We start from the raw sequence: 15,462 nt of genomic DNA, 5'->3' as shown, positions 1-15,462 counted from the left end.
AAGCCACGCCTTCCGTGGGTGGGGGAAAACGAAAGCGATTGGTGGGCGGCCCTGCTTTGAAACTCATTCAATTAACTTTGCGCGAGGCTGACGGAGCCCTTGCAATTGGCTGGCTGGGAAGAGTGGGCGGTGACTATTAATTGAGCGCCTGCTTTGTCGTGTGCAGGAAGTAGGAAACGTAAAACTGCAAAGCTAGATGCTTTTCCTCTAGGTCTCATCATTGCCAAGGGAGAGAGGCGAACCTATTTGTCCTCTGGCAGAGAGTCATCCCCTTTGGTCCCTTAATGACCTTAAGTGAGCCTGGCTATTCCAAGAATTAGAAGCGTCTCCGTCTGCAGTCTACTCCTCCACCCAAACTCATAACAATATCTACATCTTTTAAATTGAACCTGCCAATGCAAATGTAAGCCCTGCCCCATGTTATTAGTATATCTATACTGCAGTGAATTGCATTGTGGTCGAGAAAGTGTGGGTTGCATTAGCCCTGCAGAGAAACTCAGTACTGCTGTAGTAATATTGCTGGGTGTGTGCTATTGTTGTGAGACAGTAGTGTATGACAAACCTTCAGTGTAGTCCAGTGTTGTTATTCAGTCTCTTGGTATGGTGGGGTTTTGGGGGGAAATGGAATGTGGTTGGAAGGCTCTTTTGTGGATTATATGGAAAGGCAATGATAAATTGCTTTCCCACCCATCAGGAGGAAATAGGGATATTCTTTGGGATGGGTTTTTGCTGCTAGATGTTAAAAGACTCAAATCCTCCTTCCCATAAAAAAGTGGGGGAAAACCAAAGTTCATGTTAAACATTTTAAATATTTTTACTTTGGTATCCTCAGTTTCCCAGGCAACCAAGTACAGCTAACAGGATACTGGTTCCATCCAGGTTGTTTACAGCAACACAAACGCATACATCTCAATCCTGTGCATGACTATGCAGAAGTAAGTCATGCTGAGTTTAATGAGATATATTCCCATAGGATTGCAGCCACAGTGTTTGTATCTGTACCACTTCTAAGACGTCACTCTCTCGTTTTTAGTAGGTAATGGATGTGGGATGTAGGATTTAAGAGGTGTCTTTTTGGCTAGGCCTGACAGTTTCTTTTTTGTTTTTCATCCAAGCACCAGATGATGCTTACGACAAGTATTCTTGGGACAGCCAGCACACCACTTTGTGAACTTGCACATCCAAACTGCTAGCATCTTCTTTTTCTGTTGAGTTACCAAGTAATAGAGCTTTGTCTCCGCTACCAGCTTGGCCTTTATTTTCTGGGTAACTTCATAGAATCTGTCAGCATGTGACAGCAGCCACATCCCAGGAAATGGCTTTGATTAACTGGCTAAACCAGGTGAGGGAAGCCGATCAGTTTCAAACCTTCAGTGAGTTAGGGACTTCCCCCACATGCAAAGACAGGCTCTGGCAGATCAAGCGGATGAGATCAACAGTGGGTCCAAGAGTCCAGAAGGCAGTTACTGCACATGCTGTAGAAGGAAATGAGGTGTGAGGGGCTCATGTACATGTGAAGATAGCCCATCTAGGAGAAGGAAAACACTGATTCTAAACCTCCGATACCTTGTGGCTATACTCATACATGATAAAGGCTTCAGGGGTAAACCCCAAGGAAAAATCCATACCCACTGCCTTGTGGGACATCTTTGGGAGAAGAAATGGTTAAGGAGTAAATCCTACACAAATCCGTGGAGTCCCTAAGACGGTTGGATGGTGCCTTGTACATCTCCTTTCAGCAACTCCTGCAGCCAAGCTCGTCCCAAATGTATTTCTCTGGTTTCTTTTAGATCACATCAGTGAGGCTGAGAATGAGGTCTTGTTGTCTGGCTGGCCCAGGACCTCCATATGCACAGCCCAGGCTTGCACCAAAGAGGTCACTTCAGTGCTGGTCATTCAGCAGAAACAACGCGGGAGGCAGCAGTTACCAGTCTCTGCAGACTTCACCCCTGGAGGCACATTCTATTGTCTCTCAAGACAGATGGATGCCAAACACAACCTGCATTGCTAAAGGGGGCAGTGATTTCTGTTGACTCACCATGTGGCAACTGATGCTGAAACCTACCTTTTCAATGACAGAACTGCACTTGTGAATGCATAAACATATGTCCAGGCTCCCAGACTGAACAGTTTCCCCAGGTGCTTGAATAGTAATGGGGTGACTGATGAGGTGGATATGCAGTGAATAATGTGTGTAGTTGCTATGCAGTTGCCATAGTTTATGGCTTCACTCCAGCTTTAGGTAAACCATTAGTGCTGAAGTATGGTCAATTAAGGCCTTGTAAAGCAAGTTTAGATTTCTGCAGCCATCATACAGGCAGTGGGGCTTATTACCTTCATGTAAAACCTTTCAAATTAAAGGTATGCAAGTGCTATAAAAGGAAATGTAGACACACTGCCCTTATTGCCAACTCTAAGTGGGGCTTTGTTAGTTCCAGTGTATGTCAAAAGCAGCCCCACTAGTGGCCATTATTTGGGATGTTACTGGCTTCTTCCATGAACATCAAGAGCCCATGGCTATCTCTCCTTGCTCCCATATTAACACACCTACAGGTGCCAAACTGACAGCATCTTAAAGCACTGCTAGAATCCAGGGATTGCCACTTGGTTCCCTACACACCAAATTTGGTCCTTGAAGCAAATTAATCTGGCCAGCATCCCTATATTTTAAATCAAGGAATAATAAACATTTTATTCACATTCTTAATGGAAATAAGTGAATGTGTATGTGTGAGAGAGATGCCATACCTTAGTGATACATCTTCCTTTTTTAAATTTAACACTGGTTGACAGCTCCTTGGAGACTTCATTATAGAACCAGAACATCCATGAAGAAGTTGGGAGGTGTAGCAAAATTCCCTTCTAGTCCTTAGGTCAATGTCTGTAGAATAATGTGCTTTCCCCAGAGAATACTCACATTAGTTCTTCCTGCCATTCTAACTTAATTCAGAAGATACCACCCACATTTTGCTTAACACTGGTGTCCATGGTCAGCATGGTCAAGTATCTGCCAAGGGCCCATACCCCAGCCAGGCTCCTGCACCTCTTCTCCTATTCACCACTGCAGCCTGCTTATTTGCCCACTTCTCATTCTCACCCAGATGAGAGCAGTCGTGAGGCAAAACAATAGATTGCTTGCTAACTTGCTGGCTTTTGACCTGGCAAGCAAGGAGGTGGCAGCAATGCCAAGAAAGAAGAGCAGCACTATATTTACTATGGGAGTGGGGACCATGGAAGAGGTCTTGCCCATGAGCTCTCCAAGTCCTGAAACCTGGACAACACAGGAGCAGGGGCATGCTGAATAGTCCTACTCCCAGTCTTCACACATACAACACAAGCACCATTCTGCACTCATGTGATTGGGGCTCCAGATCATGAGGAAGCATTTGGAAAGCCCCATTGGTGCAGGCTGCCATGCTGCTCATGCAGAGACTAGTTACTAGTTGCTCATGCGTTGAGCAACACAGGAGCAGTATCTTCTGAAGAGTCTCTTGCATGTTCTAGCCTTCTGCTTTTACAAGGAATGGAGAGAACATGCAGCTAGTTTTGAAGGCACGGCTGGTCCCAAGACAGATCCTTACACAGTGCTGATAAACAGTGTTAACTAAGCCCTGCTGCATTGCAGAACGGTAAGCCAAATTTTTATCTCAAACTCCATTTGTACTTTGCTGAACTAGCAGACATTACTCAAGGGTCCATCAGTGTTGAGGAAGTGTTATACAGTATTATTTTTTAAATAAACTCTTTCTTGATAGGATAGGCTTTTCTGGCATAGATAAAAATGTTCCATTGTGGTGCATTATATTTGAGATTAACTGGTTGAATCTTTAGCATGTATGTTTTACCTACAAGGGATCTTGCCTTCGGATTGTGCTCAATGGGCCCCTGTGATTCTTTTTTCAAAAGCTTTGTTGCTAGAGCTGGGGGTATTAAAGCTGTAGGGGCCCAAGATGCTGACCTGCATGTGGCCCACTTATATGGGATTTGCCTGAATTCAGATACAGGGCTAGACCTGTGACCACAATTGTCTCTAGTAGTAATGCTATTCTTGAGTGTTTCAGTCACAACTGCTGAACACCAGCTGGTCTTTCAGTGTAGTAGCTTTCTCTTCTGTTACAAAGAAGTTGTTAGTGATAATCAGTTTTTTTGCCAATTTATAGTTGGGGAGTAACTGCTGAAACAGCCTCAAATACAGTCCATAAGAATTTTTCTATGTGTGTATCAAATGACCCTGAGAATCACTCTTGTATGAATGTACATGTAAACATGCATTGCTTGTATGTGAAAAATATTTGTTTGCAATCTCTTCTGTCAAATGGGTACAGACAAGGAAGCCAGGACTGGCCAGGTCACTCCGTCACATATACACATAGTGGCAAATATGCATTGTTCACCATCACATGTGTGAAAGTGAAATATGTAAACTGAACACACACCCAAATCCATTTTTGGCCCTGACATTACTCTAATATTGATAGACAGTGTTATAATGGGGAAATAGGTTTGGAGACCATATGACACTTTCATTATATATTCAATAGCGAATTTCATCCACCAATCCTTGTGATGTGTCTAGCAGCTGGGTCACAGATGAAGAGAGAAGACAAAGGGCTTCATTCTCTGGTGCTTTCAGCATATCACTCCAGATGTTGACTACAGGGGCCTCAGGTATGGTATAAAAATATACAGACAACCAACTAGGTGTCTGTCAGGGTGAAGAGCTAGGTAAGAGATCCCATTGTGGTTGAACACAGACATATAGTTGTACTTGGGAATGATTAGATTATGAAAAGACCCACATTCGATCCAAGGTCTCTTGTTGAACAGCTTCTGCTTAATGATCTGATTTGTTGTTCGTTCTTTGCAGCTCAGACAGCAGCAACCAATACTTCTCATCAACCATACATAGCTGTACATTTTGCTTTATGTAGCATTATAAATGAAAAAGGTGAAAGGGAAGGAGGGAGGAAGAGAGCAAAGTATGAGGAAACTAACAATAAAGCACATTTCAATTAAAAATTCATTTTTTTAATATTTTTGTTTTTTTTAAAGGATTTTTAAAATTTTTCATCATTTGTCTTTTTACTTTGTTTCATGCAATATTTCACAGTCCCAATCCCACAGGTTTTTTTTCAACTTTTTTTTCAAACAAAGTAGGAAAAAAGAAATAAAGAAGCTGAGGAATTAGTAATTTTTTGATGTCATTTCTTTTTCTTATTTTTCAAGCAGGACCAAAATGTCAGAAGAAAATGCTTCATTTTTATCAATTATTTTTGTCCTTTTTTGTTTTTTTCTGTTTAGTTTTATTATTTCTTTTTTTTTTATCTCTGCAGGCAGTAATATTAGGGTTTGGTATAACCAGCAAGCACTCCTTTTGTTTGTGTCTGTGTGTGTGTGTGTGTGTGTGTGTGTGTGTTGGGTGTGTGTGTTTGCGTGCGTGTGTCCCTCTTAAAAGGTCAGGCCACAAACTTTTTTAAAACTTTTTTTTTTTAAGTTAACCAGGTAAACTGAGATGATAAAACTCATCAATAGAAGCCCAGAAAAATATTTTTTGTCTTTTTGCTTCGTTTTACATTTTTTAAAAGGTTTTTGTTTCTTAAACTTTTCCAAAACGTCTTTGCTGAGGTTGACAGACCCCTTTCTGTTGCTCCCACCCGTCCCTAGGTAAAGTGGCTTCTGGTCTCGTTTCTCAGAGGCATAGTTAGCTGTAGCGTGGGGCTCTTGGACTGCACAATTTCCCCACACCTGAGTGCATTTTCTTTTGTAAATTCTGAGTAACGTCCCCCCCTCCCACCCTCAAATCACCACACACGACTTGATCTGTAAAAGATAAACATGCTCTGATCTCCCAGACCCTCTCTTCCCTAGCCTCCCCACCCAACCCCCAAACCCTTGTCCCCCACCCCCCTCCCCAAGCCCCCCCAACAAAAGATAAAAAGTTTCTTTCCCTTGCCCACGTTTGCAGGGTTCTCTTCCGGGATGCCTTCCCCAAATCAGTTGAGTTCGCGGCTATTCATCCATCCATCCACCCATTCTTCCTTCCTTCCTTCCTTCCTTCTTTCCTCAAGCGCTCTCTCTCTCTCCCCCTCCCCTCACAGCTCCCCTCCCCCCTCCCCCAACCGGGAATGCCATCCCTCTCGGGTGTGTGTGTTTCGTGTGTTTCGCGCGGGCGCGCATGTGTTTAAGGTGAAACCACTTCTCGGTTAGCAGCAGTCGTCCTCATCGGTTTCGCTATAAGGTTCGTGCAGTCCTTTGCGTGATCCTGTCCCACGCGACTTGGCTGGTCCATGCGAGTGATAGTACCCATTGGGGAGCCGCCGCCCATGCCTGGAGGGGGAGAGAGAGGACGAGCCGCTGCCCACCCGGGAAGTTCTGGGCGAACGTCCTGAGCTGCTCCCGTGCTGCTGCTCCCGCTGCTGCTGCTGCTGCTGCATTGTCTCATAGGGGAAGGCTTCCTCGCCGCCGGGGCCCGCGTAGTCCGGACTCCGGTAGTAGCCGCTGCCGTGCCGGGGCCCCGGGTGCGGCTCGGAGACGTGCGGGGCCGACCAGCGGCTGCTGGCGTGTCGATAGGCCCGCGGCGAGTCGTTCCGCGGCGGGACCGTGTGCCGCTCCATAGCCGGAGACCTGCTGCGACGCTCGGAGACGTGGTGCTCGGCGGGCAGCGACGGGTAGCGCCTCGGGGCTGGGCTGGAGATCCGGCCCGAGTGCACGGACGGCGGCTGCTGCTGCTGCTGCTGCTGGGGCCCCGTGTTGACGGCCTTACGGACCACGGGGGAGTAGGAGATATGTGGCCGGGGTGTAGAAGGGGTCTGTGGGAGCTGGCGGCGTCCTCGCCTCGGGGTGCTGGTGCCAGACGTTGAGAGGACCGGACTCCCACTTACGGAACTACTGCCCTACACGAAAATCGAAACAAAGGAAATCAAAAAGAAAAAATATACAAGGAAAATCAACCAAGAAGAGACACGAGGAAAAGTGGCGGGGCAGGAGTGAAGGTGACACAGACATGGACAAAGTTGGCAAGAGGAGTTGGGGGGGATGGAGGCAAAGGAACGAAAATAATTCGGCGGGGAAAATAATAATTAAAGCAACAGCCACATGGGGGGGAGGGAGAGGAGGGCAAGGGGGACAACGAAGAAGGGTAATAATAATAATAATAATAATAGGAGGGGGGAGGATCCAACACAAAACAAAAGCAGAAAGAGAAATGAGAAATGGAGTTTTTATAAGTTCCAGGGTTTAAAAAGCAGCAAAAAGCTTTAAAAATTACTTGCACGGTTTTTTTTGGCGGGGGTGGGGAGGGGAAGGAAACAAAACAAAACAAAAGGGTGATGGTCAATTTATTTAAGAAAACAAAAACTGAAGGAGAGAGGCGGGGCAGGATTGATTTTGCAAAGCACGGGTCATATTGCATGTTATCAAAGTGGTTAGGAGGGGAAAATAAGAAAAATATCTGGAGTTGAAAAAGGAAGGAGGAGGTTGGGACAGAGTGACAGGGTGGAATTGGGAATCTAGCAAGGAAAGGTGAGGGAGAGCACTGGGTCTGGAAAAGTTTGGAACAGAGCCGAACTCTTGAGGGAGGCTGTTGTGTACCTGTGAAATGTTTGAGCTCTTGGTGTAACGGCCTGTGCGTGCATGTTCTCAGTTCAGGCAGGTAGGCAACAGTGTGGGCTCCCCAGTCTGGTGGAGCCCTGGACCAAATGAGAGTTCACCTCAGAGGCAGTTTCCCACTTTGTGCACACTGAACTCTATATTATTTATGGATGATAACTCCTCCACCCACATACAGTTAAAGTGGCCTCCTTGACTAGGCTGCCTGATGGATTGCAGTACAACAGACCAAAGCTCCACCCAGTCCTTAACCCTACTTGAATAACATGTGGAAAACAGCAACAAAGCAAAACAAAACCCTAAATGTACAAGACCAAGACCACTAGATCCCGGGCAACGTCCTTTATTATATTGCCAGTACTGAGCAGTTTACTCCAGTTGTGACGCTGAAGGGCTCATGTCTTACTAATTGTCTTACTTCACCAATTCTTTGGACTGTTAGGCTCAAATGAGTTTTTATGAGTTATGTCATACTATTTGTTCCACAAATGAATCTTGTTAATATGAAGAAATAAAATATGCATTCTGAGCACTGTATATGTCACATTAGATTGATTTAGTAACAGAGGTAAAACTTGTGTGTAAACCCACACCCCCATTAAGTCTTATGCCAGACTATAGCAGCCAGAAAAAGAGAACTACTGAATGAACTTCAAAAAGTACACATTTTTAGTAAAATGACTGCAGATCAGACAGACGGGCAAGATAATGAAAGAGAGGGATTTTCATCTGTCTGGCTTGGATAGGGGCTTTGTTCCATGGCAAGTGACTGAGGAGGTGTGTGTTGAAAAGACTGATACTGTACTTCCCTCACTGTCAAGAGAATGGAAATGGGTTAGCTGGGTACCAGGGTATGTACTATATGTACTATATGAAGCGACCTCCAATTATCACATTGTCACTAAATCTAACAGTAAAGCAAATGACACAGAGCAGGCAAGGAAAATTTTCTGACTCTAGCACAACTACCTCTGTCTGGGGATATGGATGAGAGAATAAGTTCCAGTTTGGTTTAAAATGAGAAATAAAGAGGATAGTCACTGATATTTTTCCATTAGGAACACACACTCACTTGGCTGTGCAGTGCTATAAGGTTCCATGGCATATTAGAAATAATTTCATATTAAACAGGTAGTGTTTTTAAAGTTAAATTTGATTAGCAGTTTCTTAAGGCAGGAAACAATATGTTTTAACATCTGAACTGCAAAGTAAAGGTAAAGGTAAAGGTACCCCTGCCCGTACGGGCCAGTCATGTCCGACTCTAGGGTTGTGCGCCCATCTCACTTAAGAGGCCGGGGGCCAGCGCTGTCCGGAGACACTTCCGGGTCACGTGGCCAGCGTGACGAAGCTGCTCTGGCGAGCCAGCACCAGCGCAGCACACGGAAACGCCGTTTACCTTCCCGCTATAAAGCGGTACCTATTTATCTACTTGCACTTAGGGGTGCTTTCGAACTGCTAGGTGGGCAGGAGCTGGGACCGAAAGACGGGAGCTCACCCCGCCGCGGGGATTCGAACCACCGACCATGCGATCGGCAAGTCCTAGGCACTGAGGTTTTACTCACAGCGCCACCTGCATCCCGAACTGCAAAGTACTGAGCAGCAAAAAATGCAGTGTTCATTGAAGCCAGCTGCAATGTCTCTTTGCATCTTGGTCAAAGATAGGCTGCACTACATTTCCAGGTGCTTCTAATGCCCATTTTTTGAGAGTTTACATGGTGCCTTTGGTTATATAGGTAAGAAGTATGAAGTTCAAAGTTGAGGAAGGCTTAAAAAGAGAGAATTGGGGGTAGCTTTCTAAGAAGCATCTGGCAGAGCTGAATCCTGAACTAAACATTCAGATCATATCCTTCACCTCACCCCAACTAAAAGAATAAACGTGTTAGAATAGTTAATGATCACTCGCTTTAGAAACAGTGGGTGGAATTCAACCTCACACTAAGGAGATCTTTCTGTCAACACAAACATGGACTAATGGGACTTGTTGCACTGGCTTCCGCTAGTGCAACAACTTTGTTGAATCAGGTCCGGTCTTTTATTTTTGTTGCTGCTATCATTAGGTAACCACTCATAGGTTGCTTCTACCCTTCCTGTTGTCACTTTCCCTGTAAGCAAAATTTTTATCAGTTTCCTTCAAAGAGGCTGAACTCATTGTGCTGGGTCTCCTCAGATAAAGCACACACAGAAAGCAAACTTTGTGCGATTTTTTAAAAAAGTGCTATAACATGGCTGAATGGTTCAGTGTTATTGCTATGAGAAGCGTCTGATAGTGTCTAGTATTGGCTGAACCAACAAAAAGTGAAAAGACAATGATGTATCCATACATGCAGAGGCAGCTGTTTTCTTCATGGGAGCTGGCACCTCTCTAGTGATAAAAGACCCCACTTGGATGGCCCTCAACAGGATAATAAGGCCCCTAAACTCCAGCTGTTGATGATAAAAAGTGATAGATGTGTACACATAGACTCTGTAAATCACCCAGGAAGGTGAAGCCAAGTTGGTCATTCAAATGAAATAATTTTGCATCTGTGATCAGCCAATTGGGATAAGAGAACTTCAGAAGAGTAGTTTGAGAGTAGTGGAAGTCTAGCTTGAGTTCAGCCTTATAGAACTAGAATGCTGGAGAGAGGCTCCTGAAAAACCTGCAATGTGGTTGCCCTGGGTCTTGCACCACAGAAAGTTGTGAGAAGAGGCTTCTGTGGCATCGTTCAAGTGACCAGCCACTCTTTGCCAGCAATGAAAAGGAAATAGCTCCATAGCTGTGAATAAAGTGAATCTGTGAGCCAGTCAGCAGTCACTCCTCAAAGGTGGAGCATGGTAAAAGCTGCTCTTCAAGTGCAGCAGGACAGTGTCACAAGACTATATCACAATATCCAAGCAGGAACTGTGGAAACTTCTTTAAGAGAGATCTGAACATTACCAAAACCCAGATGTGCAGGCATTGCAATTTACATAAGCCTGGCGAAACGTGACAAGAATCTGAGATAAATGAAGAAGACCCAATTAGATGTATAAACTAATCTGCCTTAGGTGAGCAGTTGTGTCACACACATGGTGAATAGTCTTTGGGAAGAATCTAGGCTGAACTGGAAACCTATAGACCTAAGAAGATGGAATAAATCTGAAGAAGAAAGGGGAGACTGCATCTCAAAGAGCTGAGAGGTTAAGTCCATTGTTGCTGAAAGTTATCTCCGGATATATACTTTTTTTTAAAAAAGGAAGAGAATGAAGTACTTACCTCAAAGGGGAGCTGGAGGTGGTCTTGAGGTCTGTTCAGACAGGAGGACAATAATGGTTCATGGCATAGTAAAAAAAAAAAGAAGGCCTTACTGTAGACGTCTGAGAGAACTCCAGCCCATGAGAGTTAAATATGAAGGACAAGTTAAAATAGAAGAGAATACTGCTTGCTGGTGGTTTTTTTTTAATAATTAACCTCAATCTAATACGGAAACATATTTTAAGGGAGAATGTGTTGCTAACCACTGAAGCAGCTCCATGCTGCTTGGTACTTGAAAGTGGCTGCCATGCTACAGTTTTCTTGGGCTGATGATCAGTGATTCATGGTCAGAAGAAGACCAGGGGAGAGAGGAGAGAGAGAGAGAGAGAGAGAGAGAGAGAGAGAGAAACCAAGACAGAGAGAGTAATTGAAGGAAAAGCCTACCAAACCAAACAGGAATCATTATTAGGAAAGGTATCCTAGGTTTACAAAGCAAGTTTTTGTATGCTTTGAATGTGCTCATGTGTGTGCATGTATATGTATATAACCACATCGCCGGGAATTTCACACATACGTATTTCAATGAAGTATCTCTTTCTGTATCATGTTGCACCATACATGCATCTATGAATGCCTATGTATGCCATACAAACCTGCATAATATTTGTTATGCCATGCCTGCACTGTGTATTTTGGTATGCTGTGAATATTTACTTACACAATTTATATACATCCTTTTGTATTAAAAACACACACACATGCCCTGCATCTCTAAGTATTAGTTGTACTTACAACTTTTTGTATGCCACAAGACTCAAAATCTGTGTGGGGTGTCTTTGTGTGTGAATGTATGTATCATATGTGTCTGCATCTAATTTTGGTATGTGTCTGTGTATCTGAAGACCACCATCTACAAGAGACCACAGCTGCATGCCACAGAACCTAGATCACTAGAACCAAACATAGGTATTCTGCAAGAATCCTTTGATTCCCAACTTCTTATTTTGGGGATGTACAAGAGGAATCCCTCAGAGCTGCAGGAAGAACTTTAAAACATAGGGGCAATTTCTGTTGACAATTCAAGGGGGTCCCACTGATCATAGACTGTATCTCCATTCCCAATATTGCTTTTTATCCCCGTTCAAACTCCATAATACATATTCTTCATAATGCTTTTAGTGTCCTCTTTTCCTTACTAAATTTTGCAGAAGAACCAGAATTTGCAGTCTGAATACATTACTGAAAACCAAGTCAATTTTATGAGAAGATGCCTAATGTTCAACATATATTACTGCATAATTTGAAATTTCCTAGGATAGAATTTTAGGGCTAAACTGGACTAGGTCAGGAGATCTGTGACTGTATATCCTGATGCTTCTTTAAACAAATAAGCAGCTGTAGAGACATAGCTTGGGCCCATTACACTAGAGGAAGGGATCCAACACTTCACCATTCCAATTTAAGTATCTCCTGAAACTGCTATTTGACTGATCCCCTGCTGGAGAAAATCTATCAGTACCTCAGTCTTGCCATACCCTTGGGCATCCCTCTCCCATATATCAGGGATGAGGAATATGAAGCCTTCCAGCTATTGGTAGACAACAACTTCCATTAGCCTAAGCTAGCATGGCCCATGGTCAGGGAAGATGGGAGCTGACATCTGCAAGGCCACATGTTCCTCATGCCTGCCATATATCCTGTGTCCTATATACGTTCATTGCATGCATGCCTACAGTTTATGCATGTATTTCTGCTTTTTTCTTGTTTTGCTTGGATGTGACATGCACAGCTTACATGTGTGCCTGTCTCTTCAGGTGCAGCTTCATTCCAAACTTTCCAGATTCACAAACCCCAGAGAGTTCAGTGCCACCAGCGTAACAATAAAGGGGTCACACCACAGACACTGGAGAAATAGGCCAGCGAGCTAGGCAGGGCCATCCGCTGGATTGGTTTGAATTTTTGTTCTCTGCTCACCAACCATCTTACCTGCGCCCGCCCCTCGCCGTGACAGCAGAGCCAAGCACAACGGATACAGAAATAAACATGTAAATAAAGGCAGATTGGCCAGGAGACCCCGAGTAAAGCGTCCAAATTGTCCAAAGGAAACAAATAGGAACAAAGAAAATGACTTTGTGTGTGATAACGGAGGGGCGGCGTGCAGCAGTGGGGGGAATAAATGGAAAACAAAGGAATAAAGGACCTTAAGAAGAGTCTCATCGAGTAATTGTATTCTCATTCACCCAATAAAATTTTGATGCAGTTCACATAAAGCTGGGCACAACCCCTGTCTTGAGGCTCTACCCTTATGTTGTTCAATTTTCTCTATAATTAAAGTGGTAGGCTTTATTATTTCTTTGCCTTTTGTACCACACTATGAATATAAATAAGGAATGTAGTTGTGAGCTTCAGTGTGAGTTTGATAGCCTTTGTTTTCTTGGCCCATTACAGGATATAATATTTGGAATGGAGATGGGGTAACATGCTGCATTAATATATGGAGGGAGCCAACTGCACTACTAAATTGGCAGTCCTGGCATTGCTCCAGTTCCAAAGCTGTAGACATACAAACACTGCAATAGAATGAATCCAGACTAAGCCCTGTGAAAATCAAATCCTGCAAACCCATACTTCCTTAGGTGTGAACTCAGCTTTGCATGAACTGAATTTTTTTGATACTATTCAATTGTCTTATTTTGATCAGAGGATGTACTCCAGTAATAAAGGTGACAGAATTTTCCACCCATTTTCTCTATATAAGTGCCATGAAATATGCTGTCCATGATATGTGTATAATTAGCAGGAACATAGCCTAAGCAGCCTTGTCCAAGCCACAGGAACTTGTGGTTTCCTGTTGTGATGCCTCAGGGATATTGTAAATGGGTTTCACAGACATCACAATACTTGTCTGTGCACACACATTGTGATTTTGTGTGTGTGTAACTCAATAGGTGATCAGGATCAGACAAGACTGTGTGTGAAGTGCCTGCTGTGTCTGTGAAGAGGGGTGGACAGGTATTAAGCAAGAGGGTATCTTTTGAGGAAGCAATTCCTGAAATGGGAGGAAAGGAGGATATCACTTGGGGCAAAATGCAATAGGGAGTTTCCTCTGTACCATTTACTGGAAATGAGCCCTTGTGTGTAGTTGTAATGTTGATTCAGAAGGGATCGTCATCCACACCCATCTTTTCTGGATCTCAGCAATGGAAGCTTCTGCATATATAAACATATCTATACCAAAGACTTAAACTGGTTTAATTGTCTCTTCTTCTATCGTTTTCAGAACAGCAAAACCCAGATGGTGAAGAGTTCAAAAAAGGTCTCTCCAAAATGGGTGAATGGACAACAGAATGCTTATTAAACTCATTACAAATAAGTCCTAAATTGTGCACACTGGAGGGAAAAAAATCTGACTGCTGATATGTATGCTGATTGAGTTGAATTGGCTGTGATTGCTTTGCAAAGAGATTTTGGAGCTATAGTGGAAAGCTTACAGAAAACATCCATGTGCCATGGTAATGTGCCAGGAATAATTAGGAAAGGAAAGGAAAGGAAAAAAATAAAAATAAAATAAATATTTAAATGCCATTACTGTATATAAATCTATGGTATGTTTTGAATACTGTGAAGAGTTAGGGTCTCCCATGTTAAAAGATTATCCTAGAGATGTAAAACAGATAGAAAATGGCAAGTTGGGTGTTGGAGCACATTCCTTATAAGGGGAAGCAAATGAGCTTTGGGGCCTTTTTAGTTTAGAAAAAAAAATACTATAGTGGAAATTGTCAAAGTTCACAAAATCACAACTGAAGTGAAGAAAGACAAAGCTTAGACAAATGCATGGGGGATTTGTCAATAGCTATGATAGTTAAATGGAACCCCTATGTTCAGAGGAAGTTTACCTCTGAGTACCAGATGCTGGCGACAAATCACACAGGGTGGCTACCATCTTCCTACTTTGCACGTGAACTTTCAGAGACATCTGGATGGCTGCTGTTGGACAAAATGCTGAGCTAGATCACGCTTGGTCAGACTCTGCAAGTTCTGATGTTGGTTAAATTCAGAAGTGTGCTTACAATGGTGCAGCCACTTCAGTGCAGGCATGCTCACCCGGCATTCTCACTGCACTATGTTAGTAATGTGGTGGTCCCTTAGCAATACATGGGATGTCCATTCATGTGCAGCTACTGTATGTATAGAACCTACAGGTCTTGCTTGGGCCAGTCAGGATCATAAAGTTCCATCAGAGAGATCCAGAAAGTAATAACAGGGTGGGTAATTGGAGCTTGATTCCCTAAGAGTAGAGACTCTCTCCGTACTGGACAAACCTGGATCGATCCCTAGGGGCGCAGCATGGAATGGAAAGCCACACCCACCTGCCTGTGAGGCATGTGGTCTCGGCCCTCACTGGGTGAGCGAGACCAACGTCGATCTCTGGAGCGAGGCCGGCTATATTCGTGCCTCTCTTGTGAGTACCGCTCTTTGTCAGAAGATGTGTGGTGGTGATGATGGTGGTGGTGATGGTGATGGTGTTTCCGGTCCTTTGGCCTGCCTCGTTCTTGGTCTCTTTCTTTGGGAGGTAGGTCACCTGACTGTGTGGTCATGCTGAGGTCCGTGCCCAGCCCTGCCAGTAAGAAGAAAGAAGG

At 43.9% G+C, this 15,462-nt stretch overlaps 1 protein-coding gene and 1 long non-coding RNA gene across 18 annotated transcripts in view; one reads left to right on the top strand and one right to left on the bottom strand.

Annotated features, from left to right (window-relative positions):
- Positions 1-622: 622 nt before the first annotated feature.
- On the top strand, positions 623-14,195 carry LOC308472317. 3 transcript variants are annotated; one of them, XR_013983423.1, is made up of 4 exons: positions 623-935; positions 1,791-3,629; positions 4,542-4,668; positions 14,103-14,195. It is a non-coding gene; the product is annotated as an uncharacterized lncRNA (long non-coding RNA). The 3 variants fall into 3 exon arrangements; XR_013983424.1 differs by having other exon boundaries at positions 1,791-4,668; XR_013983425.1 differs by lacking the exons at positions 623-935; positions 1,791-3,629; positions 4,542-4,668 and adding an exon at positions 10,884-13,834.
- The window catches only part of CACNA1A (calcium voltage-gated channel subunit alpha1 A), a 258,043-nt gene continuing 248,499 nt past the window's right edge, over positions 5,919-15,462 (bottom strand). For 12 of the 15 annotated variants that reach the window (XM_080996998.1, XM_080996997.1, XM_080996993.1 and 9 more), the window contains 2 exons: positions 15,193-15,440; positions 5,919-6,893 (listed from right to left, as the gene is read on the bottom strand). In XM_080996998.1, the coding sequence (XP_080853124.1) occupies positions 6,204-6,893; positions 15,193-15,440 (938 nt within the window). In that variant the 3' untranslated portion in view covers positions 5,919-6,203. Of the gene's footprint in view, positions 6,894-10,843; positions 10,875-15,192; positions 15,441-15,462 lie in introns of all 15 variants that reach the window. The other 3 variants (XM_080996990.1, XM_080996991.1, XM_080996992.1) reach the window with 3 other exon arrangements.

The sequence above is a fragment of the Podarcis pityusensis genome (genome assembly GCF_964106645.2).
Source record: "Podarcis pityusensis genome assembly, chromosome: 2".
Classification (NCBI taxonomy): domain Eukaryota; kingdom Metazoa; phylum Chordata; class Lepidosauria; order Squamata; family Lacertidae; genus Podarcis; species Podarcis pityusensis.
The sequence above is the reverse complement of the archived record's forward strand: the minus strand, read 5'-3'. Positions and strand labels throughout refer to the sequence as shown.